We start from the raw sequence: 26,530 nt of genomic DNA on the forward strand, positions 1-26,530 counted from the left end.
ATTATCTTTGTGGCACTTGGAGGAGCCAAACTTATCACATAAGACTGATTAAATAATAGTTGATGTACCAGTTGTTAGTCAGGCTTCAGAATAATATAAATAAATACAGAACCAATCGCACAGAAGGAAAACTTGATCTCTATTCTCCAATTCTCTGTAATATTCCACAGAGTAAGAAATAACTTTCTGGCTTCTTTTCCTTGAAAGTGAGCTGATTACAGTAACACACACAGTTGGGGAAGTACTAACAAACTTGAGTTTATCCAGGAGTGCCTTCTAGCCTATTACATATTCAATTCTCCTTACTTTTAAGCAGGCCCAAGTCCATCTTGGGAGGTGACACACTCATGTCACAGCTGGAAATTCTAGGTGCCAGAATACCTTTCAGAAAGGCCCTCTGAGTACCCCATTTCCCAATGAGAATGATATTCAAGTTCATTATAAATACCTACTGCAGGAATAAACAACTATTGAATAAAATAAAAAGTTCCAGAAAGGTCTCTTAAAATGAAGAGGTCAGAGGTGTCACTCAGTCATTCAGGTAAACATCACTGCAGAACAACAAGAGAAAACCACCATGGCCTTTATTTCTGTAAGACACTAGATATAAAAGTCAAGTTCACCTCTCCCTGTCTGCTAGGGAGGCAATGGACTCCAACATCCAGCTGTTCCTCAGAGAGGAGGGCCTTCTCTATCACAGGCCTTTGAACATTCTTTTCACAAACAGATAGTTTGCTCCCCTGTGTGTCAATAGAGAAACAAAAACATAATAAATAACAAATTCTGCAGCATTTCAGATAGGGACGGACGCTCTGAATCACAGTTCCTGCCACTTGAATGAGTTTCTGAACGTATTTCTTTCACCGTGAAGAGATGGTAACTCTGCCGCCTCCTCGTTCTGTCCCCCTCCACACACTCCCAGCTTCTGAAAGAGCATCCTTTCAGGGGATTCAATGGGAGGCTCCCAGTGGGCTCCAAGGTGGCCTCCCACAGGGACTCCCAGGAATGTCTGATAAGAGCAAAGAAGACAAATGTAATCTTTGGTACAACTTCCCACTACAGGAACAAAGTTTAGGAAACTGCTGGCTTGTCTTCTCTGCCATCTCCTTCTAGTCCCTTCATCCCTGTCACCTTCAAGGCCCTCTCCTCCTGCTTGCTCCTCCCTTCCCCGTCTCCCCTTCTCCTCTTTAAGTCCCTATGTCTTCCCCTCAAAGCCTACCTCAGTTTCCCCTTTCCATGTCCCTCCTTCCACTGGCCTATACCTCCTTTTAAAAATGTGGTTTTTTGGCCCTGGCCAGTTGGCTCAGTGGTAGGGCGTCAGCCCAGCATGTGGAAGTCCCTGGTTTAATTCCCAGCCAGGGCACACAGAAATGCCCATCTGCTTCTCCACCCTTCTCCCTCTCCTTCCTATCTCTCTCTTCCCTTCTCACAGTCAAGGCTTCATTGGATCAAAGTTGGCCCAGGCGCTGAGGATGGCTCCATGGCCTCCAACTCAGGCGCTAGAATGGCTCCAGTTACAACCGAGCAATGCCCCAGATGGGGAGAGCATCGCCCCCTGGTGGGCTTGCTGGATGGATCCTGGTCAGCTGCATGCAGGAGTCTGTCTCTCTGCCTCCTCACTTCTCACTTCAGAAAAGTTTTAAAAAAATGTGTTTTTAATCAGTTACTAAAATTCCTAAACATGAATTTATAATACAAATATTAGCCAAATTTCTAGCTGCCTGCATGTTAGAGCAAGGATATAAAATTACCCATGAAGGCACTAAATAAGTGGTGATTGTTCAGGCAGAGAAACTCATTTAAATGATTTAAAAGAAGTTATTACCACACACTATTTTCCCATGACCTTCAAATATTTATCTTCTCCATATAGGACGCTGTAATAGAAACCCAGACACAGTGTCAAAAGCAGCGAGCCCAGTGTCTCGCTAACAAACACATTACTACTGGTACCTGAGTTTCTTTTTATAGTCAATTTAGTTCTACCCTTTGTATATCAAAAATAAATATATATATATATTTGCGTACCTACCATGCAGAAGAATGTGAAATAAAATTCAAGCAGCCACAGAAGGATCTGTGGAGAATGATTGGGCAGACATATAGAAAGCCCCCCCCTTTTTTCCCCCCTCTGTATTTTTCTGAAGCCGGAAACGGGGAGAGACAGTCAGACAGACTCCCGCATGCGCCCGACCGGGATCCACTCGGCACGCCCACCAGGGGCGATGCTCTGCCCATCAGGGGGGGGGTGCTCTGCCCCTCCGGGGCATCGCTCTGTTGTTACCAGAGCCACTCTAGCGCCTGGGGCAGAGGCCGAGGAGCCATCCCCAGTGCCCGGGCCATCTTTGCTCCAGTGGAGCCTCGGCTGCAGGAGGGGAAGAGAGAGACAGAGAGGAAGGAGAGGGGGAGGGGTGGAGAAGCAGATGGGCGCTTCTCCTGTGTGCCCTGGCCGGGAATCAAACCTGGGACTTCTGCACGCCAGGCCGACGCTCTACCACTGAACCAACCGTCCAGGGCCTAGAAAGCCCTTTTACAGATCGAGAGAGGCGATTTTCAACAATTTTCATCCCATGGCACACATAAACTACTAAAATTTACCAAAAATATATTTTTTGCTAATCTGACAAAAAAAAAAAAAAAAGGCATAATTTTTATTTATTCACACAGGACAGCGATTGCGTTGGCTATTTTCTTTTTTCTTTTTTAACTTGACAATCTAAGGGAAAAGAGGTCAGTGTCCCTGACTAAATAGGTATTGCATGTTTTGAAATTTCTTGCAGGATAGTAGTTGAAAAATCACTAATATAGAGCCTTCTTTGACGGTGGATGGGAGAAAAGTTATTTGTTTATACGCTCAAATCAAGGCAGGCCACATAAAAGCCATCTCTCCATAAGGTTTCAGGGGCCCATACCAACCTCTTCCTCAAGACTGCTTTTTCCTTTGAGTTGTTTGGTGGCAAAACCCCCGCCACACACACACACACACACACACACACACACACACCACCACCACCACCACACCTCCAGCCTCCAAATGCATTTACTCACAATCAACAAACAAGAAAATTCCATTACAGTTTTATTAAAATTTTGAAAAAATTTAAAAAGTGAAAACCAAATAGAATAGTTTCTTGGAATGTTGTAAACGGTGCCTTAAAAAAAAGATATCAGAAAAAAAGAAAAGGTATCAGGGCAACTATGCTGCACACCTGAAACTAATACAAAATGTCAACAGAAACTAAAAAAAATTTTTAATAATTTAAAAAGTGTTAGTGCACTGTAATTAATATCCAAACTTGCAGGTATTTTGTAGCTAGGTGGAGAAATGAACTGAATATTTTCTGAAGACCATCAGAATGACTGATTTCCATCAAAAAGAAAGCAATGAGATGAAATTCACAAACAGGAGACTAACCCCTTTAAAGGGAACAATTTGGGGGTATGCTGTGTTTTCACAACGTTGTGGTTCCTTGCAGTTTTAAGTCCTCCTCACCCCCTACTACTCTCTTCTCTGTCTCTCTGCTTCGCTTTCCCTCACCCTCCCACTTCCCTGGAGGAGACGTTTTGGAAAGAATTTCATAAAGTCTAAAGTTCTGGAAAAGACTTTAAGCAGTATGAACCTCGAGCCCACTCCCAACATCTGCCCCTCTCTGCTTCCATCTCCCCTACCTCTTTTCTGCCCTTTTTGGCTGGACATCTCCACCCCCTTTCTTACTTCTTGCTTCCCCACATCTCCTTCACAGCGCACTCCCCCCCCCCAACTTCTTTAATAAACGACTTCCAGCCTCCCCATGTCGTGGGATCCCTCCTGTCTGTCTGCCCCCCACCACTCTTCCTCTACCTTTCTCCTTCTCAGGTCTCTGGAGTCTCCTACAGGTTCCATCCTCCCCTTTCCACTGTCCATCACCTGCCCTGACCATCCACTCTGCCCCATACTTCCAAACTCCTTTCGGCATTCCCTCCCCTTCACAACCCCATTTTGTCCATCTTCCCCCCAACCAACTCTCTGGGGGCGCCCCCTACAGGTCCCCCTTCACCACTGTCTTCACTCATCCCCCCAGGACTCTCAGCGCCCCCTACAGGCCCCCTCCACTTCTGTGCTCGTCCATTCCCTCCCCTAGGTCTCTCAGCGCCCCTGCAGGTGCTCCTCCACTTCCGTGCTCATCTATACCCCCCACCCCAGGTCTCTCGGCGCCCCCTGCAGGTCCTCCTCCACTTCATGCTCACCCATCCCCCATCCCAGATCTCTCGGCGCCCCCTGCAGGTCCTCCTCCACTTCATGCTCACTCATCCCCCATCCCAGGTCTCTCAGCGCCCCCTACAGGCCCCCTCCACCTCTGTGCTCAACTATCCCCCCCACCCCAGGTCTCTCGGCGCCCCCTGCAGGTCCTCCTCCACCTCTGTGCTCAACTATCCCCCCCACCCACCAGGTCTCTCGGTGCCCCCTACAGGTCCCCTCCGCTTCCGTGCTCATCGATACCCCCCACCCCACCCCCGCCAAGTCTCTCAGCGCCTCCTGCAGGTCCTCCTCCACTTCATGCTCACCCATCCCCCATACCAGGTCTCTCAGCGCCCCCTACAGGTCCCCTCCACCTCTGTGCTCAACTATTCCCCCCACCCGCCAGGTCTCTCGGTGCCCCCTACAGGTCCCTTCCACTTCCGTGCTCATCTATCCCCCCCCACCCCTCCAGTCTCTCGGCGCCCCCTGCAGGTCCTCTCTGCTTCCCTGCTCATCTATCCCCCCCACCCGCCAGGTCTCTCAGTGCCCCCTACAGGTCCCTTCCACTTCCGTGCTCATCTATCCCCCCCCCCACCCCTCCAGTCTCTCGGCGCCCCCTGCAGTTCCTCTCTGCTTCCCTGCTCATCTATCCCCCCCACCCGTCCAGGTCTCTCGGTGCCCCCTGCAGGTACCCTCCGCTTCCGTGCTCATCTATCCGCCCAGGTTTCTCAGTTCTGCAAGGTCCTCTCTAATTCTCTTCATCTATTTCCATGTAGGTCTCAGATCCTTCCCTCCAGCAAGGGTCAGGCCTTGGTCAACCAACTTCGGAGTCGGTCGCTCCTCCACCCCCTTTCCCCAGCTCCGCCCCTTGCATGTCACTCACCCTTTTCCACGTTGCGCATGCTCCCAGACGCCCTCGAGCCTTGATCTTCTTACCCCTGCAGCCACCAGTGGGCAGTTCCCTGCAGCACGCAGTCCGCAGTCCGAGGCGGAGTCCACCAGGACAGGGTGGGCCGGAGCCGAGGCCACGCCTCCCGGGTGAGGGACACGCCTGGGGGCCGGAATACAGCCCTTTGCAGAGCACATGCTGCTCTGCGTGGGCGGGTGAGGGTGGTGGGAAAGGTGGGCAGGGTATTGTGAAGGGGCCCCGCCATAGAGGGGTCGAGTCAAGGAGGAACTCTTAAGTGGGGTGGGCAGTTGTTCCAAGCCTGGAGGTGCACGTGCCCAGCCTGAGGCTGGCTCGTCCAAGTGTTTGGAGGCTCAAGACTCGAAGCCCAAAGCCCGTGTGGCTCAAACGATGGTCAGTCTGGAATTGTGCAATGGTAGGAAGCTTGCTCAGGCCCTGCTTTGCTAGTCTTATAACATGCATTTGCTGAAAGCCTGCTCAAACCCAAATCTGTCAGAATATCCTGAACAAATAAATGCCTGGTGTAGCCTAAATCCTACTAAGGCTCAGCCTAGGTCTAGGGTGAGTCTACTTAGTCCTGACTCCTATGAGGTCTAAAGCCTTCAGAGGCCAGACCTTGTCAGGCCTTGGTCAGCCCAAAGCCTGCTAGTGCCAAACCTCACTGTGTCCGACCCAGACCGCCTGCTTCTTTCTCAAATAGGCCAAGTCAAAATGGCGGGGACCGAGGCGTTTGACCTTTCTGAGCAATTCACCAAAATCAAAGAGCACGAGTTGTTGCCAGAAAAAGTCCAGGAGGAAGACAAGTCAGGTGGCGTGCGAAGAGTAAAGGAGCCCCCAGCCCCTGGGGAGGTGGAGTCTGAGTGCACCCAGGGGCCTTTCCCGACCAGTTTCCCCAAGGGCGAGCGGGAGCTGGTGCCGGCCACCACGGATGACAGCGGGAGCTACATCCTGACCCTGCAGGCGGTGCACCCCCCCTTTGAAGACATGGAGCTGCAGGAGGGTGGCTGGCTGATGTCACAGTACCAAGAAGGGGTACCGATGATGGTACAGCAGGCCAGTAGCGGGGTGCAGTCGCTGCTGTGGGTTAGAGAAGGGTCCCAGCAAAGCCTGCACCAGTGCGTGACCGCTAGCATCCAGGAGGAGGTGTACTCGTTGCAGGAAATGGGGACGATGCAGTTTCACGTCCTGCAGGAGAGTATGGCCGGGGCCACTGAAGACAGTAAAGGTGCGGAGAGCCTGCCGGAAAGTTCTGGATTGATTAAGGTACGGCTGGTTTTAGCGAAAACAGTCGCCTTCCATAGAATTTAAAAGCAATCTATTTTTTAGGTTGCCCTTTGTGCAGTATTATGTATGGACAGGCAGTTTAAAATTAAACGCAGTAAAATAATTCCCAGGACAGTCCTGGGGACCATGTATTCTTTTTTTAAGAGTTTTAAAAGTTTCACTAATTAGAATGCAATCGGGTGAATTTTTTTTAATAGTGTTGTTTTATCACCAAAAGCCCTTAACCCTTTGAGTAGTACAAACGTTCATGTACGTCCTCGTGCCTTCTGACCATCCAGAGTACAATCATACGAAAGTTTTTATTTTTAAAATGTGTAAGGCCCCCCCCCTTCCTCTCTGTCTCTCTCTTCCCCTCCCGCAGCCAAGGCTCCATTGGAGCAAAGATGGCCCCGGCGCTGGGGATGGCTCCTTGGCCTCTGCCCCAGGCGCTAGAGTGGCTCCTGTCGAGGCAGAGCGACGCCCCCTGGTGGGCAGAGCATCGCCCCCTGGTGGGCAGAGCGTCGCCCCCTGGTGGGCATGCCGGGTGGATCCCGGTCGGGCGCATGCGGCAGTTTGTCTGTCTCTCCCCGTTTCCCGCTTCAGAAAAAAAAAAATACAAAAAAAAAAAAAATGTGTAAGGCAACATTTAAAAAGGCAAATGTATGTTCTTCTTGTTTCCATAAATAGGATATCAAACATGATTTTAAGTTAATAAAACTGGAACTGGAACTAATTTCATTTTTTGAAAAAAAAAAAAAACCACTAACTCCCCGGGGGTCCACGAGCATGAAAAACACTCACTACTCAAAGGGTTAATTACACTTAAGCATTTTGGTTGTAATGCACAATCTTCTGTACTTCTTTGATTGTTTTTTTTCATTTCATATTTCTCAGTTCTATCAAGGCAGTGAGTTTAATCAGATTGTTATTTACAGGATCGTATTTGCTTGAATGCTTGTTTTTATTTATTAGCTTGAGAAAGGTCAGGAAGAAAGCCAGGTGCCGGCTGAAGGAGAAGTCCAAAATACTCAAGGACAGCTCTTTCTTGTGCAAGCAAGGCTGGGAGATGAGGGAATAAGTGAAATTGTTCTGACAATTTCAAACTTAAACGTGGAAGGAACAGAAGACCAACCTGCGCCTGTTCAGCCACACGTTGACAGAACCAACTCTCCGAAAACTCCACAAGAGACCAAGGGTAGGCGGGTTCATTCTGTGTGAGAGACCTTCTATAGAACGGGCTGCTGTTTTTCTTTAGGGGAAGGAGGTGGTCATTGAAGTTTGAAGGAGTTGACTGAGAATGTCAGGAAATGGGAGAGACTTCAAACTAATGTTCTGTATTGTGCATTATATACAAGCATTTTGCATTTTGCACACAGATGTTTTTATTTATTTATTTATTTATTTATTCCTTCATTCATTTAGAAAAGGAGAGGCAGAGACAGACTCCCTCATGCACCCTAACTGGGATTCACCTGGCAAGCCCACTAGGGGGCGATGCTCTACCCATCTGGAGCCCTTGATCCGTTGCAACCAGAGATATTTTTTAGCACCTGAGGCGGAGGCCATGGAGTCATCCCCAGTGCCCGGGGCCAACTCGCTCTAATCGAGCCTTGGCTGCAGGAGGGAAGAAGAAGAGAGAGAGGAGAGGGGGAGGGGTGGAGAAGCAGATGGGTGCTGACCAGGAATGAAACCCAGGACATCCACTGAGCCAACCGTCAGGGGCTTTGCACAGAGATGTTTTAAAAGCATAGAAAAATGCTCCTGCAGCCCTGGCCGGTTGGCTCAGTGGTCGGCCTGGCATGCAGGAGTCGAGGGTTCCATTCCCAGCCAGGGCACACAGGAGAAGTGCCCATCTGCTTCCCCACCCCTCCCCCTCTCCTTCCTCTCTGTCTCTCTCTTTCCCTCCCGCAGCCAAGGCTCCATCGGAGCAAAGTTGGCCCGGGCACTGAGGATGGCTCCATGACCTTGCCTCAGGTGCTAGAGTGGCTCTGGTCGCAACAGAGCCACGCCCCGGATGGGCAGAGCATCGCCCCCTCTGGTTGCAACAGAGCAATGCCCCGGATGGGCAGAGCATCACCCCCTGGTGGGTATGCTGGGTGGATCCCAGTCGGGCACATGTGGGAGTCTGTCTGACTGCCTCCCTGTTTCCAACTTCAGGAAAATACAAAAAAAAAAAGAAAGAAAGAAAGAAAAATGCTCCTGCAAAGTGCTGAGCACAGACATAGAATGTTGGATCTGATCTGTCCCCTCATTTGCATTCCATTGGCGGGGGCGGGGGGGGGGGCGGGGGGGGGGGGAGCGGGGGGGGGGGCGGGGAGCGGGGGGGGCGGGGAGCGGGGGGGGGAGCGGGGGGGGGGGGCGGGGGGGCGGGGAGCGGGGGGGGGGGAGCGGGGGGGGGAGCGGGGGGGGGAGCGGGGGGGGAGCGGGGGGGGGGGCGGCGGCAAGAACAAATGCTTCATGGCCAGGAGGAGTAATTCCAGAAGACAGCAGAGGCGCCTTCTAAAGGAGAGATAGTTCAGGAGAGGCCAGGAAAGGACTCGGAAACTACTGAGAGAGGAAGATCACCAGTCCTGGCAGTAGAAAGTAGCATGGGTGTGACTTTGTAAGGAGGCTGGCCTTGCTCAAAGAGGGAGATGGGGCCTGATTAGGAAGCACTCTGAAATTATATTAAAACTGAGATTGAGTCTTGGCAGCCCATGGGATAAATTTAACCCTCAAAATTATTTGTTTGGCTTTTTAAAAAAAAAAAAAAGTTTCTTTTTAAATGAAGAGTTGACTCTCCAAATCTCAATTTCTAGCTCATTTTTTAAAAGTCATAGCCCTGGCCAGTTGGCTCAGTGGTAGAGCGTCGGCCTGGCGTGCAGAGGTCCCAGGTTCGATTCCCTGCCAGGGCACACAGGGGAAGCGCCCATCTGCTTCTCCACCCCTCCCCCTCTCCTTCCTCTCTGTCTCTCTCTTCCCCTCCCGCAGCCGAGGCTCCACTGGAGCAAAGATGGCCCAGGCGCTGGGGATGGCTCCTTGGCCTCTGCCCCAGGCGCTAGAGTGGCTCTGGTCGCGGCAGAGCGACGCCCCGGAGGGGCAGAGCAATGCCCCCTGGTGGGCAGAGCGTCGCCCCCTGGTGGGCGTGCCGGGTGGATCCCGGTCGGGCGCATGCGGGAGTCTGTCTGTCTCTCCCCGTTTCTAGCTTCAGAAAAATACAAAAATAATAATAATAATAAAATAAAAAGTCATATTTGTCAACACTTGGCTCTGTTTCCTCCCTCCTGCAACAGGCGGCCTGGGGCTGGGAAGTGACTCAGTTTAGGAAGTCACTGCCACCACTGTTCATGGTCAAAGTCATTCATTCAGGGTTATTGCCTCTGACTGCAGTCGGTGGTTGAATTTGCAACCTTTGCTATATAGTAGTTTGTCATACATGTAAAATGAGAGATTGTAGCCCCAAGTTCCCAATTCCAAGCTCGTGTTCAGTTTTTTTAATATAGTCACACATTTGTCCAGCCATTACCACTATCTAACTCCAGCATATTTTCATCACTCCCAAAATGGAGTTGGAAAGTCTAAAGCTTCTTACCAATATATGAACTCTGTGTCTCCTTGCCGCAGGAGGAAAAGAAACCTTCCGCTGCAATCTGTGCCAGTTCACCTCGTCCAGAATTTCCAGTCTTAAGCGCCACATGAAAATTCACACCAATGAGAAGCCTCACATATGCCACCTCTGCTTGAAAGCTTTCCGGACGGTCACGCTTCTGCGGAATCACGTCAATACCCACACAGGTAAACCCACACAGGTAAACCCACCAAGGTGGGTGTTCCCCTCCAACGAGGCACATTTAGGCTTTAAGAATGCGAATGCAGCTATTTTTGTGTTAAAATAACGTATTGTTTTAGACATCAGTTCTGCCTTGTTTTCTTCAGTTTCGGTTAAAAACCAGTGAATGTTACAAAGATTTTTCTCACCTCTCTCTGGGGCATTTATGGTTTAAAGAGCCTCTTCTTCATTTGGTAAAGCGTTTTGAGTGTAATTTAGAAGTAATAAATTACAAGGAACCGCTGTGGTTAAATCTTATTGAAAAAAGATAAACTGTGTGGTTTTACAGGAACCAGGCCCCACAAGTGTGGCGATTGTGACATGGCGTTTGTCACCAGTGGAGAACTTGTCCGACACAGACGTTATAAACACACTCATGAGAAGCCGTTTAAATGTTCCATGTGCAAGTACGCTAGCGTGGAAGTAAGTTCACTTGCATGTGGAGAGCTTTGTAGCGTCTTAGTAAGAAGTTGTAAAAGTTCTGTTACATTACACTAACCACGGAATCCCTTACAAAACAGGTTTTATTAAAGGTATTACTCACGCAACATCGACGCAGGAAAGAACACTCATTTCATTTTCTAAATTGAAAATAGAACATTGGATTTCTCCTTTGCTTTGATTACCAGTTAGTGAAAGCAACACATAAACGTGTACTAATTACAGCTAAAACCATGTGGGGTACTTGGGAAGTCATTCTCAAGTTACGTTTGGAGTTCTCCCTAGCGTTTCCACAGGCTCAAAAATGCATCAGCTCCAACACGGAGATCGGATCCAGTCTGAAGTTTGGCTGAGATTTTTGCACTCACATCAGCAGCTCTGGGGTCAGATACAAAGCAACTTGCTTAAAGACTTAAGCATACCATTTACCAGGGGTCCCCAAACTTTTTACACAGGGGCCAGTTCACTGTCCCTCAGACCGTTGGAGGGCCAGACTATAAAAAAGCTATGAACAAATCCCTATGCACACTGCACAGATCTTATTTTAAAGTAAAAAAACAAAACAGGAACAAATACAATATTTAAAATAAAGAACAAGTAAATTTAAATCAACCAACTGACCAGTATTTCAATGGGAACTATGCTCCTCTCACTGACCACCAATGAAAGAGGTGCTCCTTCTGGAAGTGCGGCGGGGGCCGGATAAATGGCCTCAGGGGGCCGCAGTTTGGGGACCCCTGCCATTTACCCTGTTACGGTAGAGAAACCAGGTTTTTCGAACTTCAGTTACGTGTCCTGGTCATGTCAACAGGATCATTTTATTTATATCTTCTAGCAGGTTCAGCAACTCTCTGAATGAAGCCGCAGGACATTACAATCACGTTCCCTGTCGGTTTTCTACAATTAATTTTTAAGGATGCCACTGTCTGCCAGGGCACTTGCCAGGGCCTGAGTTAGAGCTCGGCTGGGGCGGGGTGACACACTCAGGGAGTAAGTAAAAGGGCATGGCTGACAGTGAGATAGAGGGATGAGGCAACCCCATTTCATAAACAAGGAAATTGCACAGACAGCATCAAAATCTGATTCCAAACATTTTTTTTTCTGCTATTACTATTTTTAAAAGCTCTTTCTCATCGGAGTTTTAAAAGTTGTGAAAACCCAAAATGAAAGTTTCAAGAAACAAAGCCATCTGAGACTCCCACGCCTGGAAGTGGACTTTTGGTTGGTGTCCTGATGGTTCTGAGTGCAAACATCCAACAATTCACTGAGACGAGACCCCCCTCTGGGGTCAGCAGTCTGCACCCAGCCCATGGGCTGGCCGGCCTAGGCATACATGACTCTGTTTTTTTGCAGTTTCCAAGTCTAGCCATGCTGGTCTGCTTTAAGGGAGGTAGCCTAAACCCCCACACCCTCACACTGTGTCTTTACGCAGATGCCAGCAGAAATGCATCACACTGGGGTGCACAAACACCAGTCTGTGGAAGCTTTGAGCACCCCTCCTGCTCTCGCCCTCCCTTGCAAAGCCGTCCAGAGATGATTGGCACACACACAGTCACCTTCGATCATTGACAGCACTCATCAAATCTTTCACACTGTAATTTTAAAAATTCTTTTTGTTTCGCTGGCCGATATACTTTTCATCCACTTTTCATCTGAAAAATCTAAATTTTTCTGTTTGGAGCTAAGTCTTCTTTTGTTTTTGAATGTTCTTCGGGCTTATGGGTGGTTGTCGCTTATTGGGGAATCAGATCTAGTGTAGCCTTCCTGAGATCACAGGCAGGGTCGCTCGGGCTCTGTGACATCTGTCACCCCTGCTCTCTGGGAAGACAAGGCCTGCAGAAAGGGAACACAGGTGAAGAAGAATGGTTCTGGAAGGGGACAAAACAGGCAAAAAATGATCAAATGCAAGGTAATACATTGTTTGCCTTTTAACTAGTCACCTGCGATATATAATTTATCAAATTAGAATGCATGTTCTTCTACTTAAAAGCTACTTATTATAAAGAAACTACAAGTCCCTGGAACTCATCCTTGATAGCCGCTTAGGTCCCACAGAGCCTGGGTCTGAGACGCCTCAGACGCATGTCTGCTTATCCAAGAGCTAATGTTTCAAGATTCTCGTTTTATTGACGCACAGAAAAGCATTCTGGACTCTGCCCTTCTGCAGTGTGGTCTGAATTTTGCAGCCCTGAGTGTTAAGTGTCCTTAGAAAAGAAAAGAAAATCCCTCATGGCATTGAGCGGCGAGATAGCCATCTTCCCTGTGTAACATGAAGTTGAATCTGAGAGTCTCTGGAAACTACTGCTGATTATTTCCAAAGGATCTTAAACACACATCAAGTGGGGGGGGGGGGAATCATTTGCGACAAAATAAAAAGTAATGACTTTTCCATGTTTCTCTGGGTGCCCTGAAATGAAAACGTCAGTATCTCTCTATAATGCTTTTTATTGGACCTAAAATTTTCAGGTTTCTCTCGCAACGAATATCTTCTGTTTGTTTATTAGGCGAGTAAGTTGAAGCGCCACGTCCGGTCACACACAGGGGAGCGTCCCTACCAGTGCCATCTGTGCAGCTACGCCAGCAAGGACACCCACAAGCTGAAACGGCACATGAGGACACACTCAGGTAAAAGTGTCTCGCACTGAAGGCCACATCCATCGAGCGAGCTTGTGAAAATGACTCTTCGGTGGCAGGGTTCAAGTTCAAGTGTCTCTGGGCTTGTCTGGCGGGGGGAATTCTGCTCTGCACCTTTGCGTTCATGTAGCGTCCAGGGACCCCCATAAGCGCTGTGCTGTCCCCCCGTTGTGCCGAGGAAGACACCATCAGATATTGGCTTCCGTGGGTTGTTCAGGATTTAAAAGTCGACTCCTGAACGCACCCTTCCGCTCGAGGAGAACGTAAAATAAAGTGCTGCTTTCATTGTGCACTTACTTTATGTTCTGTTGTATAAAGAATGGGTCTAGGTGTACTTTTCACTCTTTAGACCAAGGATGGGAACTCTAGGGGATTTTGTACTGATGGGGGGTCAACCTAGGAGAAAGAGGTGGAAGAAGGAGCCCAGGGAACAAAAGCTATGCATTCAGCTCCGGGGTCCTTTGGTGAGGATCAGGGCCGAGAGGGTGAACCCCACGTGCAGAGGGGCACCTTTGTCATCGTCTCACAGGCGAGAAGCCCTACGAATGCCACTTCTGCCACACACGCTTCACCCAGAGCGGCACCATGAAAGTACACATTGTACAGAAGCACAGCGAGAACGTCCCCAAGTTCCAGTGCCCGTATTGTACAGCGGTCATTGCCAGAAAGAGCGACCTGCGTGAGTGTTTGGGTTAATGAACTTCGTCTGTGGGGAAACCTGTGGAGCCCTGGGCCTGATTCCAGGGAGGCAGCTGGGCTTCAGGAACTCATCTGGGAAGTTTTCTCTCTCTTTTTTTTTTTTTTTTTTTTTCAGAGGTCCTATTCTGCCATCTGTTGGCTAGTTTGTCTAAGTGCAGCTTCATAGCATTTTGGTTGTCACAGTGAGGAGGAAAGGGTACTAGCGGCATCTAGTGGCCAGAGGCCAGAGATGCTGCTCAACATCCTGTGATGGACAGGATGGCCCACCCAAGAAGGCATCAGCCAGTACCACAGGCTAACAGTGCTGAGCGTGAGAACCCTGGTTTTAGAGGGCAGGGACCAGTCAGCTTCACAGAAAATAACGCCCTTCCCTTCTGTGATGTTCTGTCAATGGTTTTAGGCGTCCATTTGCGCAACCTGCATTCTTACAATGCCACCGCGATGGGGTGCCGCTACTGTCCTGCTGTCTTCCACGAGCGCTACGGCCTCATTCAGCACGAGAAAACTCACAGGAATGAGAAAAGGTTCAAGTGCCCGCACTGCAGCTACGCCTGCAAGGAGGTACTGAGTCTCGGTCAATGTGGGGAAGCGGTGGGAGGCCCCGGACTCTGGAAGAACAGAGGGCTGGAGGGGGGTTTTCTGTCACTTTGAAAGTAATTTTTAAAGTCATACTTAAAAAAAATAAATAAAGGGTATTAAGAATAATCAGAAGGCAGCCAAGAAATGAAAGCATCATTTCTTAAAGTATGGTTCACAGACCCCCTAGAGCAGTGGTCCCCAACCCCCAGGCCGCAGACCGGTACCGGTCCGTGGGCCATTTGGTAGCGGTCTGCAGAGAAAGAATAAATAACTTACATTATTTCTGTTTTATTTATATTTAAGTCTGAAAGATGTTTTATTTTTAAAAAATGACCAGATTCCCTCTGTTACATCTGTCTAAGACTCACTCTTGACGCTTGTCTCGGTCACATGATACATTTATCCATTCCACCCTAAAGGCCAGTCCATGAAAATATTTTCTGACATTAAACCAGTCCGTGGCCCAAGAAACGTTGAGACCACTGCCCTAGAGGTCCTTGAAACCAATCTGGCCCATAAGATCAAAGTTAATGAATGCATTAATGCCAACACATTATTTGCCCTTGGCTGTTGGCTTTGGCCCTGAGTGTGCAAAAACCATGGAGATGCCTTAATACGAAGCAGTGACAAGTCACCACTGTTCTCGTCACCGTCGTGCCCTGGTCACAAAAATAAAGGGTCGTTTTGCTTAATAATGTCATTGAGGAAGCAGTGAGCATTCTTAACTTTATGTCGTCTTAACCCTGAAAACTCATCGCCTCCATGTTCTGTGTGCTGAGCTGAGAAGTTAGTAGGAGGCACCTCTGTCTTCCGAAGCAGAAAGTGTCCGCAGGCCTCGCCTGCCAGCTGCTGGGATTACCCGCTCAACTAGCCACATTTTCACGAACCCACTATTTTTACTTGAAAGGACAAGTGACAAACTCGGCTTATACCGTTGTTGGATATTTGCCAATACCCAGGCCAATGACGTGAGAATGTCATTTCAGAGTGGACATGTGGCCAAGGACATAAAGTTAGCTTTTAAGAGGAAATTAGAATTAGAATTTTGTAAACCTGATATCCAAAGATGAGAGTGACTTTAAGAAAGAGATTTTTTTTATCTGGTATAATGAACCGCCTCAGCATTCAGACACTCAGCTGACATGTTCCGAATGACCAATCCGTTATTTTACAAAATCAGGCATGGGTCCATTCAAAAGTGTAAGAGTGGCCCTGGCCGGTTGGCTCAGCGGTAGAGCGTCGGCCTGGCGTGCGGGGGACCCGGGTTTGATTCCCGGCCAGGGCACATAGGAGAAGCGCCCATTTGCTTCTCCAACCCCCCCCCCCCCTCCTTCCTCTCTGTCTCTCTCTTCCCCTCCCGCAGCCGAGGCTCCATTGGAGTAGGAATGGCCCGGGCTCTGGGGATGGTTCCTTGGCCTCTGCCCCAGGCGCTGGAGTGGCTCTGGTCGTGGCAGAGCGACGCCCCGGAGGGGCAGAGCATTGTCCCCTGGTGGGCAGAGCATCGCCCCTGGTGGGCGTGCAGGTGGATCCCAGTCGGGCACATGCGGGAGTCTGTCTGACTGTCTCTCCCCGTTTCCAGCTTCAGAAAAATACAAAAAAAAAAAAGTGTAAGAGCAACAGACTGTAATGTAGCAGAGTATAAAAAGTTTGTTGGTAGGGTTTTAGATTCCACGTTTTCGCCATTTTTTAAGAAATTATTGCTTACTAAGTTTTGGTGCAATATCAGCAAAGAATGTCTGCCAATTACTTGAAAAGGCTATTAAATTTCTCCCTTTTGCAACTGCATATCTGTGAGCGTAGATTTCTTTCATCTGTCTCAACCACAATTGTCCTGATTTCCCAAAGTATTTACTCATATCAGTGAGTTGATGAGAATCAGTTTAATAAGGCTTAAAAATAAAAATACTAGATGGCCATTTAAATTTGAATTTCAGATGAACAACAAATACTTTTGTATATAAGCATGTCCCAAATAGTGCAGTCTGTATTTCAACAGGCAACCTTATCTGTTAGGCCAGATATTAATTTTTTGTTTGTTTGGAGAATTAGATATGTGTTTATAGAAGTATATTAAGATGTAGTTGGTTTATCATCATTGTTTAAAGAATCCATAAATAGGCCCTGGCCAATTGGCTCAGTGGTAGAGCTTCAGCCCAGCATGTGGATGTCCCAGATTCAATTCCTGGTCAGGGTACACAGGAGAAGCACCCATCTGCTTCTCCACCCCTCTTCCTCTCCCGTCTCTCTTTCTCTCTCTCTCTTCCTCTTCCACAGCCATGGATTGGTTAGAGTAAGTTGGCCCTGGCCGCTGAGGATGGCTCCATAGCCTCGCCTCAGGTGCTAAAATAGCTCGGTTGTCAAGCAACAGCCTAGATGGGCAGAGCATTGCCTGGCAGGGGACTTGCCAGGTGAATCCTTCAGGGCACATGCAGGAGTCTGTCTCTCTGACTCCCTGCTTCTCACTTAGTAATAATAATAATAATAAAGAATCACTAAGTATTTTTCATATTTTAATTTCTTAGTTTTGATTTCTAATACAGTCGGTATTAATAGATATCGCCTTATAAACAAAAGCCCCTTACAGTGTTAATAATTTTTTAGAATGAAAGGGGTCATAGGTTCAAAACATGAGAACTAACAGCTGCCTTGAAGCACTGTGCCACTTGGACCTTTTGCCCATTACCAAACGTGCAAGTCAGTGCTTGCTTTGTGTCAGAGTGTGGGCTGTAAACGGTAAATGCTTTGCATAAAGAAAAGAGAGTGTATCTAGTAGACTTTGAGCATTGCAATATTCTGAGCTCAGGCTCAAATTTGTTTACATGAACTAGAAGTTCCTGGAAGATGAATGAGACTTGGAGAGGGGGAGGGGTCTCGAGGGAGGGGAAAGCCCCAGGTGTTCAGGGAGCAGAGAGCAGACAGGTGACCCTGAGTCTGGGACATTGTTGGGCTCTCTAAGTGCTTTGGTCCCTAAGACCTGGGCTCCCAGGTTGGATCTTGACACCCAGCAGGGGGCCCTGCAGTGCTCTCCCGGAGGGAGGGATGAGAGGCAAGGTGAACGGCAAGAGGCCGTTCAGGAGAGAGAGACAGGCACACAGACTGTCAGGTTATTAACAGTAATGCGGAAGTGCTCGTGTGTTTCACCTTGACCATATATATATATATAAATATTTTTGTCCTGATTCCCCAAAGTATTTACTCATATAAATCTTGATTAATAACAATCATTTTCACTAGGATGCTTTTAAGTCAATATTAAGATATTTTTTATAACTCTCTCAGGAAGTAGAAGGGGAAATGTGTGCTTCATAGACTTCCAACCTCAAGTGTCCGCTGCTTTGAAACGCTGACGTTGGATTTTTGAGTTGGCAGTTTCTGTCTGCCCTGCATGAACGCAGGTCATAGCAGATAGTTAGAGACGGGCTGCATAGACACGAGCTCTTTTGGAGGGAAAATGATCATTCCCCCACCCCCACCCCAGGAGTGTTCTCATACACCCCCTGTGGGCCTGTCCCCACCCCAGGAGTGTTCTCATACACCCCCTGTGGGCCTGTCCGACCAGCTGGGGACTAACTGGGAGCACCTTGTAACCTGCTGGCAGGGACCAGGTATGACTTTGTTTCATAGACAGCCAGCCTGTGCTCCCACCGTTAACACTGCTGTGTTGAGAATGTCTTTGCTATGATTTTTCTTAATAGTGTGTTCCTCTCTGGGGAGGAAAAAGAAAGGTATATGATAAATAAGGTCCGATACAAGGGGAGAAAGAACCTGTAAAAAGCTAGGCTGTTTGTTTTCCCTTACCCTCCCAGGAGCGCCATATGACCGTTCACATCCGAACCCACACTGGAGAGAAGCCATTTACCTGCCTCACCTGCAACCAGCATTTCCGACAGAAGCAACTTCTAAACGTTCACTTCAAGAAATACCATGACACAAATTTCATCCCGACTGTTTACAAATGTCCCAAGTGTGGCAAAGGCTTTTCGCGCTGGGTGAGCTTACTGAAGTCATAGTAAATCTCCTTGGAATGACCCCCTCTTGTTCACAGGCACAGGGTCACACTCGGGGAGTTGAAATGCGATTACAGATACTTGCCAGGATGTAGGTAACATCTGTCGTGCCTTAGGAAAGTGGTTATCAGTCACAAAACTCTTGCAAATCTCCTAAAAGTATAGTACCCCTCTTCTGTGAAAAAGGACAGTCCTGCAAACAAAATCTTGCAAATGGTTTTAGGGAATTCTCAGACTCCCAGAAATGGATGAAGAATCCCTGATTTTAGTGTAACATTTAAAAATTGTTCCTGTGAATTAGATTTAGGCTACTTCACAGGGAGAATGCAATTTTCAAACTATTTCATAGATGTCTTTAGTATAGGGCTGCTGGTACTGTGCTAAGAAAACCATTGACCATTCCACGGCATTCTTTTTAGGTGTGTATTCATTTTCTGTGGCTGCATTACAAATTACCTCAAAACTCAGCTGCTTAAAACAATAGATATTTATGATTTCATGGGTTCTGTGGGTTCGCACGTGGCTGGGTAGGTCTGGCTCAGGGTCCCTCCTGGCGCCGCATCAGAATGTTGGTGGGGCTGCACCATCTGGAGGCTGGCACGTGGCTGGAGGAGCCACTTCCAAGATGGCGCACTCAGTGGAGGTGGCCTGGGGCCTCAGCTTCTCAGCACATGGGCTTCTCCTTTGGGCCGCTGGAGTGTGCAGGGAGGAAGCCACAGTGTCTATTGTCAACCTGGTCTTAAAAGTGATAATGTCTGACCGGCGGTGGCGCTGTGGATAGAGCCTTGATGGTGAACCTTTTTATAAAAACCGCCCACTTTTGCAGTGCTGGTCAACCTGGTCCCTCCCGCCCACTAGTGGGCGTTCCAGCTTTCACGGTGGGCCAATCGCGGTGCCATTTGGTTGCTCCGCTACCACCCACTGTGAAAGCTGGAACACCCACTAGTGGGCGGGAGGGACCAGGTTGACTACCACTGATCTAGATCATTAGACAAGGGATGCTCCGGTTTAACTGGATCAAAGTTGTGAATGATCTGAAGTGGCTGTTTTTATGGGGGGAAACTATTCTTTTCTCTTAAAAGGTGGGGTAGTTGTGTTTTTCCGAAGGGGTGTAGTAGCACAAAAGAATAACCTTGAAGTGTTAATGCTATTAGTTCAAAAGGTCAAAAGTGGTGGTCAGCTGTGGAAACGTAGTGCTCATATGAAGTTCAAGTTGTACGAAGCTGCCGCTGCGCGTGAGAAAGCGGCCTCCCTGAGTCCCTCAGAGCATAAAATCAGAAGTTTTGAAGTTTTCCCTTTCATTCAAGAAGGCGTCTGTGGATTTAAGTCTGGAATATATAAAGAACTCTTACAGCTCAGTAACAACAACAACAAGAACAAAATACCCAATTAAAAACAAGAAAATAGACCTTTCTTCAAAGAAGATACACCAGTGACCAGTAAGCTCATGAGAGATGCTTGGCATCATTAGTTACTAGAGAAATGCCAGTCGGAATCACCGTGAAGACAGCCCTAGAAACCAGCCAGTGTGACAGCTATAATGAGAGAAGAGAGATAATGAAAAACTCGGGGGAGTGGGAGCTCTTGGACATTGGTGGTGGGGTTGGGCATGGTGAAGCCACCTTAGGGAACAGTCTGGCATTTTCTCAAAAAGTTAAACACGAAGTTATCGTATGACCCAACAATTATTTTTTTAAGTGCCAGAGCCTTAATAAACATCTATGGGCAAAGAAACTTAAAATAAAACAAAAAACATATCTGCTGCATTAACATTATGTCCATTACATTTCTCTTACGTCCACTTGCCTAATTGTTGGGCTGCAGCCTCGGAACATTGGCACCTAGTTGGCAGATACCTAGAGCTTCTTTTTTTCTTTTTTTACACCCTCCTCCCTTTTTTTTAAAAAAAAATATTTTTTTATTTTTTTAATTACAGTTATATTCATTATTGTTTTGTATTAGTTTCAGGTATACAGCCTAGTGGTCAGACAACCCTGTATTGTATAAGGTGTCCCCCCAGGATTTCCAGTACCTAACTGGTACCATGGATACTTATTACAATATTATGGACTATCTTTCCTATACTACATGTACTTCACATCCCCATGGACCCAGCAATTCTTACGCCCAAAATAATTGAAAACGTGTGATCATGCAAAAACTTGTACACAAATATTCATAGCAGCCTTATTAATGGTACCCAAAAAGTGAGCAGGCCAATAGAACAGAATAAAGAGCCCAGAAATAGACTCCCATAAAAATAGCCACCTGATCTTTGACAGTGGAGCAGATAGTCTAGTCATCACCTGATTTGGGAATAACTGGATCTCTACAGATGAAAAACAATAAATCTAGACACAGACCTTCCACCCTTTAAAAAAAAACAACAACCTCAAAATAGACCATAGACCTAAACATAAAACACAAAACTATAAAATTCCTAGAAGATAACGGAAAAAAATCTAGATGATCTTGGGCATCATGATACCTTTTTAGATAACAAACGCCAAAGGCATGAGGGATGAAATAATTGAATAATTGATATGCTGGGCTTCATTAACATTAGAAACTTCTGCTCCGCGAGAGACAGTGGCATGCCAGAGAATGAGAAGACTGTACGCAAAAGTCACATCTGATAAAGGACCGTCATCCAAAATATGCAATGAACTCTCAAAACTCAACAATGAGAAAACACAACCCACTTTAAAAAATAGGCCAAAGATTTTAACAGACCCCTCACCAAAGAAGACACACAGGTGGGAAAAGGCGCATGAAAAGATGCTTCCATCCTAGGTCACCAGGGACGTGAAAATCAAAGCAGTGCGATCCCACTTCACGCCTGTCAGAACGGCCCGCATCCAGAACACTGACCACGCTGAGGGCTGGTAAGGATGTGGGGCGACAGGCACCTGCTGCTGGTGGGAATACAAAGTGGTGTGGACACTTGAGTTTCTTACAGAACTAAGCCTATTCTTACCATACAATCCAGCAGCCACACCCCTTAGTATTTACCCAAAGGAGTTGGAAGCTCATGTCCACTGGAAAACACACGTGGATATTTATAGCAGTCTTATTTATAATTGCCCAGACTTGAAAACAATCAAGACATCCTTCACTAGGTGAATGGATACGTGAACTGTGGTCCATCCAGACAACAGAATATTACTCAGCACCAACAAGAAATAAGCTGTCAAGCCATGAAGAGACACGGAAGAACCTTTAATGCGCATTGCTAAGTGACAGAAGCCTATCTGGAAGGCTACATATTATATGACTCCAACCATATGACTGACATTCTAGAAAAAGCAAAATTATCGAGGTAGTGAAAGATCAGTGGTTGTCAGGGGTTTGGGGGAGGGAGGGATGAATGGGGAAAGCACAGAAGACTTTTAGGGCAGTGGCAGTATTCTGTAAGGTACAGTGATGATGGATACTTGTCATTATACGTCTGTCCAGATCCAGAAGTTTCAACACCAAGAGTGAACATTAATGTAAACTGTAGACTTTGAGTGACAATGTAGGTTTGTCAGTTATAACAAATGTACTGTCAGATGAAGGATGTTGCTAGTGGGGGAGGGTGTGCAGACGGGCCAGGGGTATAAATTTTACTATAAACCTAAAACTGCTCTAAAAAAATAAAGTCTTTAGCCTGACCAGACGGTGGCGCAATGGGTAGAGTCAGACTGGGACACAGAGGACCCAGGTTTGAAACCCCGAGGTCGTCAGCTTGAGCGCGGGCTCATCTGGTTTGAGCAAGGCTCACCAGTTTGAGCCCAAGGTCACTGGCTTGAGCAAGGAGTCACTCGAGACCCCCGGTCAAGGCACATATGAGAAAGCAATCAGCTGAGGTCGCCGGTTCGGAACCCTGGGCTGGCCTGGTCAAGGCACATATGGGAGTTGATGCTTCCAGCTCCTCCCCCCCTTCTCTCTCTCTGTCTCTCCTCTCTCTCTCTAAAATGAATAAATAAATAAATAAAAGCAATCAATGAATAACTAAGGAACCGCAACGAAGAACTGATGCTTCTTATCTCTCTCTCTCTCTGTCTGTCCCTATCTGTCCTTCTCTCTGTCTCTCTCCCTGTCTCTGTCATAAAAAAAAAGTCTTTAAAAATAAATAAGCAAATAGATAAAAAGCATATCTGAGTACTTGAATCCAATTTAACTTTTTTAAAAGTAAAGTTTTACAAACTTCTGTTCTCTAACACACAATAGTCAGTGTCTCACTGTACAAAGATGTCACAGGCCAGGACCCCTTCCTCCCGATAAGGACCTTGCTCTGGATTCCGAATGTTGGTCCTGAGAAGCATTTCTCTGGCACAGGTGTTTGTCTTGTTACTTTGCCTAAATACCCTAGATGTATACTATAGGTTTACTCCACCTACCTGGTCTGATTTGTCTGTTCATTCAAAACTGACATCAGACATTCTTAACCATGAACTTGATGTAGTTCTAAGGTGAGTGTGGGTGTGTAAATATATTTGCTCTTTTGTGGGAGAAAGAACCATTGCTCTGAAATCCTCAAAGGAACCCTTGACCCCACGAGGTTTCTTTTGTCCATAATCATCACATAAACCAGGGGTTGGCAGACTCGGTCTGTAAAGAGCCAGACAGTAAATATCTTCAGCTTCTCAAACCAGACGGACCATTTCTGCCCCGACTGCTTGCCTCTGAGGTTATAGCACAAATGCAGCCACAGACGGACAGTTGGTAAATGAAGGAACGTGGCTTGTTCCACAACACTTGCTACACTTGCTTTACAAAAGCCATTGGCAGGCCAGACTGGACCCTCGGCCACAGGGTGCCAGCCCCCAGGCATAAGCGTCAGATGGAGTTCCAGTAACATTTTCTTTGACTTATATGCGAATCCTCCCTGCTTCCACCCATAAGCCTGCACAGCCCCATACTGAAGTCAAGAAGATTAGGTGAGATGTTTCCTGTAATCAGCAAATTTAATGACATGTGTCCAGTCTCTTACATTAGCATACAGATTTCTCACGTAGTGAAAATGTTCTGGCTTATTTCAAATTCTCCTAAGTGTTTATATATAAGACTAGATTGCTGATTGGCTTGACAGGGGAAATCCATGACTTCCCATTGTAATTCTGAATGTCTCGTGCAATTTTCATACCTCCAGAGAAGATCAGGAGAGAAGTTGGCAGGGCAGTAATGTCTCTGTGGTACTTTACCGATTTTTGTAAAATCGACCAATTTTATGAATTCTGGTTTAATATCAAGCCTCATTTGGGACAGTAGAAGCATTCTAGAAGAGTAAACGTTGTCTTCTCATTCACTTCTATTATAAAGAACTATCTAAAACAGGGGTCCCCAAACTACGGCCCGGGGGCCACATGCGGCCCCCTGAGGCCATTTATCCGGCCCCCACTGCACTTCCGGAAGGGGCACCTCTTTCATTGGTGGTCAGTGAGAGGAGCATAGTTCCCATTGAAATACTGGTCAGTTGGTTGATTTAAATTTACTTGTTCTTTATTTTAAATATTGTATTTGTTCCCGTTTTGTTTTTTTTACTTTAAAATAAGATCTGTGCAGTGTGCATAGGGATTTGTTCATAGTTTTTTTTATAGTCCAGCCCTCCAATGGTCTGAGGGACAGTGAACTGGCCCCCTGTGTAAAAAGTTTGGGGACCCCTAATCTAAAACACGCTTGCACTCTGGTTTCTCTTCAGATCGCATAAATCTTTCGCCTTTTTAAAACACGCTTGCTTTCTGCTAGACCTAAACAGGTCAGAAAGGGTCGCCTTTGAAAAGTCACCTTTCTTGTACAAGATTATGAGAGGTACATGTTACTCCTGTTTTCCACAGAGCAGGTCTTTGACCGGGTGCTTTTAAATGACCTTCCTTCGGTGACGCCGACAGTCATCGTGCATTCTGTGTCGTTTCCCCGACAGACTAACATGCGGAAACACTCTGAGAAGTGTGAGGTGGGAGAGGAGAAGTCAGCCACCTCAGGAAAGGGACCAAAAATGGAAACGAGGGAATCGGCCATCCCGGAGGACGCGGTGAAGGGAGAAGGTACCTCCTTTTAAACGGATGGGGTCTGCAGGGGACTGTGGTTTCCCGGGTGGAGATTTCCCTGGGTGCTGAGCACTCTGCGCAGGGAGCACCCCCAGGAACGCTGAGGGCCAGACCCTGTGGGGCGCCTGGTCCCAGGACTGGCTTTACCGGGGCTTCCCGCCATTTTGGGCAGGTCTTGAACTTCGTTTGGCCCCGTGTGGTCGTGGGTAAAGCGGGTCTGGTTACTTCCCCACCCCTCGGACCGGACCGCAGCGAGGTTGGAGCAGGAAAGTGACAGGAGCCTCTAGGCTGGGCGGTGGGGACTTCCTGCCTCTTCCCGGTTCCGCTGGCCCCCAGGCCGCCCTGGGCTTGGCTTGTGGCCGCATCACCCCAGTCTTGGCCCATGTCGTCTACACATGGCCTCGCCTGGCGTCAGGGTCTTTACTGTTTCTGTCTCTTATAAGAGGCACTTGTCCTTGGGTTTAGGGTCTGTCTTGAAAATTCAGATGCGCTCACCTCGAGATCCTTAATTCTATCTTCAGACCTTTATTTCAAATAAGGTCACACTCACAGGTTTGGAGCATTAGGATGTGGGCACACATCTTTTTCAGGGGCGACAGTTCAACCCACTACAGGTACAGCTGTTCATTAGAGATGACAAACCAGGGGAAATCCAACTCCAGCCCCAAGACCAGGCCGCCTGGACCCTGAAGTGGGACAGATCTGAAAACATGCATAGAAATGTGTGACTTCCTGGCTAATTAGGCACCAGAAGGCCCCCTCTTGACGCTTAAATGTAGTGGGCTTTGTTTTTTTGTTTTTTTTTTTTTTTTTTTTTCATTTTTCTGAAGCTGGAAACGGGGAGAGACAGTCAGACAGACTCCCGCATGCGCCCGACCGGGATCCACCCGGCACGCCCACCATGGGGCGACGCTCTGCCCACCAGGGGGCGATGCTCTGCCCATCCTGGGCGTCGCCATATTGCGACCAGAGCCACTCTAGCGCCTGGGGCAGAGGCCACAGAGCCATCCCCAGCGCCCGGGCCATCTTTGCTCCAATGGAGCCTTGGCTGCGGGAGGGGAAGAGAGAGACAGAGAGGAAAGTGCGGCGGAGGGGTGGAGAAGCAAATGGGCGCTTCTCCTGTGTGCCCTGGCCGGGAATCGAACCCGGGTCCTCCGCACGCTAGGCCGACGCTTTACCGCTGAGCCAACCGGCCAGGGCGTGGGCTTTGTTTTTAAGCCCCACTGCAGAGGGTGATCCAGCCCTAAATGTCTGTAGCTCTGAGATTGACAAATCTGGACAGAAAGCCGAGTTAAGATCAGAGTACTGTCATCCATGGAGAGAGAGTTTTCTAAAATGCTGGCCGCTGGATTAAAAATCAAGCGACTGTTTCCAAAATATATTTGCTCTGATTTCTTGGCTTCATTTTTAAAATTGCCAACCCTGTTCCTTCCCTCTCCCTGCCGCACCCCCCCCCCCCCCAGAAGAAGCTGCTGCCAAGGAGGACTCCATGGGGAAGGAAGACCAGTACCCAGAAGAGAGGCTTCCTGCCTTCTACGGAGAGATCCCAGCTGTGTGCGGGGACCTGGATGAAGCCATGACCTGTGAAATGTTCCTTGACATGCTGAACCAGTGACGGGGGGTGGGGGGGACACCTCAGATTTCATTCTAACAGCACAGAATTCTTAAAGCCAGTTAGACACGTTCAGCATCTTCTTTGAGACAATTAAGTTCATAACACTGGATGGTCACAGTTTTTCTGAAGCTTGAGGGAGTGCCTAGAATTGTTTGCCTATTTTTGACTGGATGTTTCCAAATAAAAGAAAAAACATTGTAGGCATTTTATAAAAGGTCCAAGTCTTGAATTGGGGGATAAAACCTCAAACCCATGAATTCATTCACTAGGTATTAACAAAAGTGTCCCACAATGAATAAGCCATGATTTTCAGATAATACTTATTT

General features: G+C 47.7%; 2 protein-coding genes across 2 annotated transcripts in view; one reads left to right on the top strand and one right to left on the bottom strand.

The window, feature by feature from the left end:
• PCK1 (phosphoenolpyruvate carboxykinase 1) overlaps nucleotides 1–26,530 on the bottom strand; it is a 701,569-nt gene that overhangs the window by 28,378 nt on the left and 646,661 nt on the right. The gene's annotated exons all lie outside the window — the stretch shown is intronic.
• On the top strand, nucleotides 5,838–24,600 carry CTCFL (CCCTC-binding factor like). Its single transcript, XM_066385813.1, has 9 exons — nucleotides 5,838–6,389; nucleotides 7,362–7,584; nucleotides 9,993–10,163; nucleotides 10,487–10,620; nucleotides 13,143–13,263; nucleotides 13,802–13,951; nucleotides 14,372–14,532; nucleotides 18,357–18,539; nucleotides 24,463–24,600. The coding sequence occupies exons 1-9, from the start codon at nucleotides 5,838–5,840 to the stop codon at nucleotides 24,598–24,600; spliced, it is 1,833 nt and encodes a 610-aa protein (XP_066241910.1).

This window comes from Saccopteryx leptura, chromosome 5, assembly GCF_036850995.1.
Source record: "Saccopteryx leptura isolate mSacLep1 chromosome 5, mSacLep1_pri_phased_curated, whole genome shotgun sequence".
Taxonomy (NCBI): Eukaryota; Metazoa; Chordata; class Mammalia; order Chiroptera; family Emballonuridae; genus Saccopteryx; species Saccopteryx leptura.

Bases quoted from the DNA above. Each gene is read 5' to 3' on its own strand.
- CTCFL (XM_066385813.1), top strand. From the start codon at position 5,838: ATGGCGGGGACCGAGGCGTTTGACCTTTCTGAGCAATTCACCAAAATC. The intron at 6,390-7,361 runs GTACGGCTGGTT...TTTATTTATTAG, and splicing joins AAAGTTCTGGATTGATTAAG to CTTGAGAAAGGTCAGGAAGA. The intron at 7,585-9,992 runs GTAGGCGGGTTC...TCCTTGCCGCAG, and splicing joins AACTCCACAAGAGACCAAGG to GAGGAAAAGAAACCTTCCGC.